This window comes from Lolium perenne, chromosome 1 (genome assembly GCF_019359855.2).
Source record: "Lolium perenne isolate Kyuss_39 chromosome 1, Kyuss_2.0, whole genome shotgun sequence".
NCBI lineage: Eukaryota > Viridiplantae > Streptophyta > Magnoliopsida > Poales > Poaceae > Lolium > Lolium perenne.
The window spans coordinates 175,450,504-175,454,260 of NC_067244.2; the positions used below are offsets into that span (position 1 = coordinate 175,450,504).

At 54.7% G+C, this 3,757-nt stretch overlaps 1 protein-coding gene across 1 annotated transcript; it reads left to right on the top strand.

The window, feature by feature from the left end:
* The first annotated feature begins 1,722 nt into the window (after positions 1 to 1,722).
* On the top strand, positions 1,723 to 3,757 carry LOC127335226 (putative F-box/kelch-repeat protein At1g15680). The gene is made up of 2 exons (XM_051361836.2): positions 1,723 to 2,429; positions 2,545 to 3,757. Exons 1-2 carry the CDS (start codon positions 1,723 to 1,725, stop codon positions 3,368 to 3,370), a joined length of 1,533 nt encoding a protein of 510 aa, XP_051217796.1. The 3' UTR covers positions 3,371 to 3,757.

Genomic DNA, 3,757 nt, shown 5'->3' on the forward strand with positions numbered 1-3,757 from the left:
GGAATTCGGGGTAGCGGCCCGGACGGTGGTTGCGCTTCGAGGCGGTGGCCTCGTTCTCCTATATACGCAGTTGCAGCAGTTCTATGAGGTTCGGTCGTAGCACTGCTTGGTTTGGGTGGAGTTTCTCATGCTACGTGGACGGCGAGGTTTTCGACCTGACTGGTTTTTCTTCGGGCTATGTGAAGTCGTCCTGGTTGCTACGTTGAGGCCGCAGCCCTGACGGCGTGATGCTTGGGTAGTGACTTGGAGGTCCGTGTGGATAGCGAGTATGTCGACCCGGCTGGTTCGCCTTCGAACAATGCGTTGGCTGGATGTCGAGGCTTTAGTATATCCTCCTATGTGTTCGGATCATCTGTGGACTTTGAAAACTTGTACATTAGTATCCCAATTCCAAACTAACTTTCGTATATCCTCGTTCAAAGTATTATTCGTCTCTGTGTCCAAATACTCCAAGGCGAAAAGAAACCCCCATTTGCTCACCTCTTCCCCCCCCCCCCCACCACCCCACCCCGCCGCCGAACCGTGGCGCGCCGCCCCTAGCTCCTCCCTCTCCCCCCGTTTATCGCGCCGGCGTGGGCCGTCGAGCGTTGCTCACGGTGTCGGCGGCAGGGGCGCGGGGGCTCCTTAGCGGCTCGGCTAGCGGTGGTCCGGCGCGGCGGCGTGTGACCCGCGCGTCGTGCGGGAGGAAGGACGACGCCGTAGCCGTTGGCGGCGAAGCGGAAAAGGCGGGCGACACGATAGCGGGGACTGCTCGGCCCAAATATGGGCCTAGATCAAGTCCCGGATGGGCTAGGCGGGCTACTTGCGTTTGGCGCTCCGGCGGTGCTCCCTAGAGGCGGAGATGGTGTGGCGGCGGCGGATGGGTGGCGGTGGTGCTTCGGTTGGCCTGCTACAGCTTGGCAGTAGGATGTTGCGGGCCAGTTTGGGCCCGGCCGGGCTAGATCGGACCTGGTTTGCTCTCATTGCCATGTCCGATCAGCGACCGCGAAGGCGGTGGAGGTAGTTCCCTCCCGCCCGGTTGTGGTATTGCTACCCCTGTCCCTGCTGCATCCCGTCTCTTCCTCTAGGCCATGTTCCGGTGAACACAGTGCGACGGCGAGGGCCGGTGACTACAAGACCGTGGTGGCGTGTGCTGGTGGGTGTCATGTTAGGTGGAGCACGTCGGAGCTTTCGGGTGGTGGGTTTGGTGGTCGGCAGAAATCCAGTGTCGGATTGCCGCTTTCCTTCCTGAAGGGCATCGGATGTATCCATCCCCAATCCCTTCCACGTACCAGTAGAAACCTTAGGACTAGTCCGGGCAGCAGCGGCATCATCGTCATTTCCTTGTTGAAGGTGATGCTTGGTATGCGACGTGTGCTAGGAGAGTGGTGTTACTTCTCTGGAGGGTGCAACGATTGCGGGTCATCCTTATTTTCGTCAATCTGCCGGTGTCGGCATTAGTTTCTTTTTCTTTTCTTTATCTTTTTATTTGGGTTTGGTTGGGCTTCGGCCCGGGCTGTTTTGTTCTACCGGGTGGTTGCTAGTAAGGCCAAAGCCTATTTCGAGGAGGTTCAAATACTCAACGCCGTGATATTACCGGATAACCTACTCCTACAATGTTTGCTCCACGAGTCCACGTTCCAATAAATTTGCCAACAACCTGCAGCTCCAGAGGCCAGAGCACTATAGGTCGCGTCCCCGATCGCGAACGGGATCAAGGAGCGGCGAACTGATCAACCGATGATGGCGCCGGAGCCGGCCGCGGGGCTACCCGAAGACGTCCTCGCGGAGGTCCTAGGGCGCCTCCCGCCGCTCGTCCTGGCCGCGTCCCGGCGGGTCTGCAGGGCGTGGCGCGACGCCATCGACGCCCGCCTGCGCGGCCACCTGCTCTCGCGCTCGGTGCGCGGGATCTTCATCAAGTTCATCGGCCATTGCTTCTCGGATTTCTTCTCCCGTCCCTCCACGGGGCCGGCGATCTGCGGAGGGCTCGACTTCCTGCCCAGCGAAGGCGTCAAGGTCACGGATCACTGCAACGGGCTCCTGCTCTGCGGCGATCGGGAGCGTGACTACGTCGTCAACCCGGCCACGCGGCGGTGGGCGCGCCTGCCCCGACGCCCTCCACCGCAGATGCCGGGGTTCGGCCACAGCGCCTACCTCGCGTTCGATCCCGCCGTGTCGCCACACTACCAGGTTTTCATGATCCCACGCCTGCCAGGCGCCAGCGAATCGAATGACAACGCCTTGCTTGAATCGGAGTGGCCTCCCGCGTCCTACGTGCTGCATGTGTTATCGTCGACGGCCGGCCAGTGGGAAGAGGAGACCTTTCTTCGGGAAGGGGAGGCCGCGGGGATCGTCGCAGACATGGATTCCGATCTATGGTACGATCGATATCATGCCGTCTACTGGCGAAGCACGCTCTACATCCATTGCCAGCATGGCTATATTACAAGGTACTACTATATGCTATACTATATAGCTCCATCTCCTCCCTTCGTACTTCTCCTCTAATCTAATAAAAATATATAAGATTCACTCTTCTTGTTATTAATTCGTCTAATTTTGCAGAATGTCCTTGTCAGATCACACATACAAAGTAATTAGACTACCGGCTGCCGATGAGTTGAGAGGATATCCCAACTACTATTTGGGGAGATCGCTGAAAGGGGTCTATTGCACAAAAGATAATTTATGGAACGGGCTTCAGCTTTGGCACCTCGATGAATCACGCCACCAAACAGAATGGGTGTTAAAGCATGACATCGATCTCACCACTTTTGCGCGCAATCTCTACGCGTTTGACTATCGTAAGAGGTATGGGGAGGATCGTGCTCAAAAAATAGGCGGACCATGGATCCTACAGGACGTTAACTATCGTAAGGGCACGGAGGAATATCGTAGCCCTTATTACAGAGCACCACTGGAAGAAAAATATGACTGGAACTCTGACGAGGATAACTTTCTCGACATCGAAGATGTTGTTCAAGGAGGATATAGTGGAGATTATCGTTTCCTTGGGTTTCACCCTTATAAGGAGATTGTCTATCTGGAATTATGCATGGGAAGAGGAGTGGCCTATGACTGGAATAGCTCAAAATTTCAGGACTTGGGCTGTATAGAACCAAGAGACCACCATTACGTCGAAGAAGGGATAACCGCATCTTTCCCGTACACGCCTTGTTGGATGGGCGAGTTTCCTGGAAACGAATTGGAATCTCTACTTGAAGACGAGGCGATAGCTAGAAGAAAATTGGAACGGGAAGCTCAGCTAGAAGATCACTCCAACTTTAGCTTCGTGGACGAGTACGAGCTGCACAAGCTCCGTGGGCGCGCCAAGAGGGAAAAGGATTCTGTCAGCAAAATTCGTCGCAGACGCCGCGTCACAGCACGGTAGGAACCCACCTTCACCAACATGATGCTCAAGGCGCCCAAGTTCAACATTGGCAAGGTAACCCAGGAGATAGTCAACTTGCATCGCTGGATCTAGCCTACTTGATTAGTTTTCTGGAATCCAAAATGAGCAGGTACGTGCAAATAATTTGGAATACCAAGTTGAAGATGTGCACAAATCGGACAGCACAATCATGTTTGAGGCCATGCACTTGCAACTTGTTGATGCAAAACAAAGTTTTAGACCCTGTTCGTGTACCCTGTATTTGCTTCGAACAAGACAACCATGTCTACCAGTAATTCTTTAGGACCGTGCGGTGTGCTTTATTATTTATATGTACAAATGAAAAGTAAATAGTGTGCATGCCCACGAGGAGTTACTCGAGCAATT

Coding starts and splice junctions, on each gene's coding strand:
- LOC127335226 (XM_051361836.2), top strand. CDS start 1,723: ATGGCGCCGGAGCCGGCCGCGGGGCTACCCGAAGACGTCCTCGCGGAG. Junction 2,430..2,544: donor CAGCATGGCTATATTACAAG/GTACTACTATAT, acceptor CTAATTTTGCAG/AATGTCCTTGTCAGATCACA.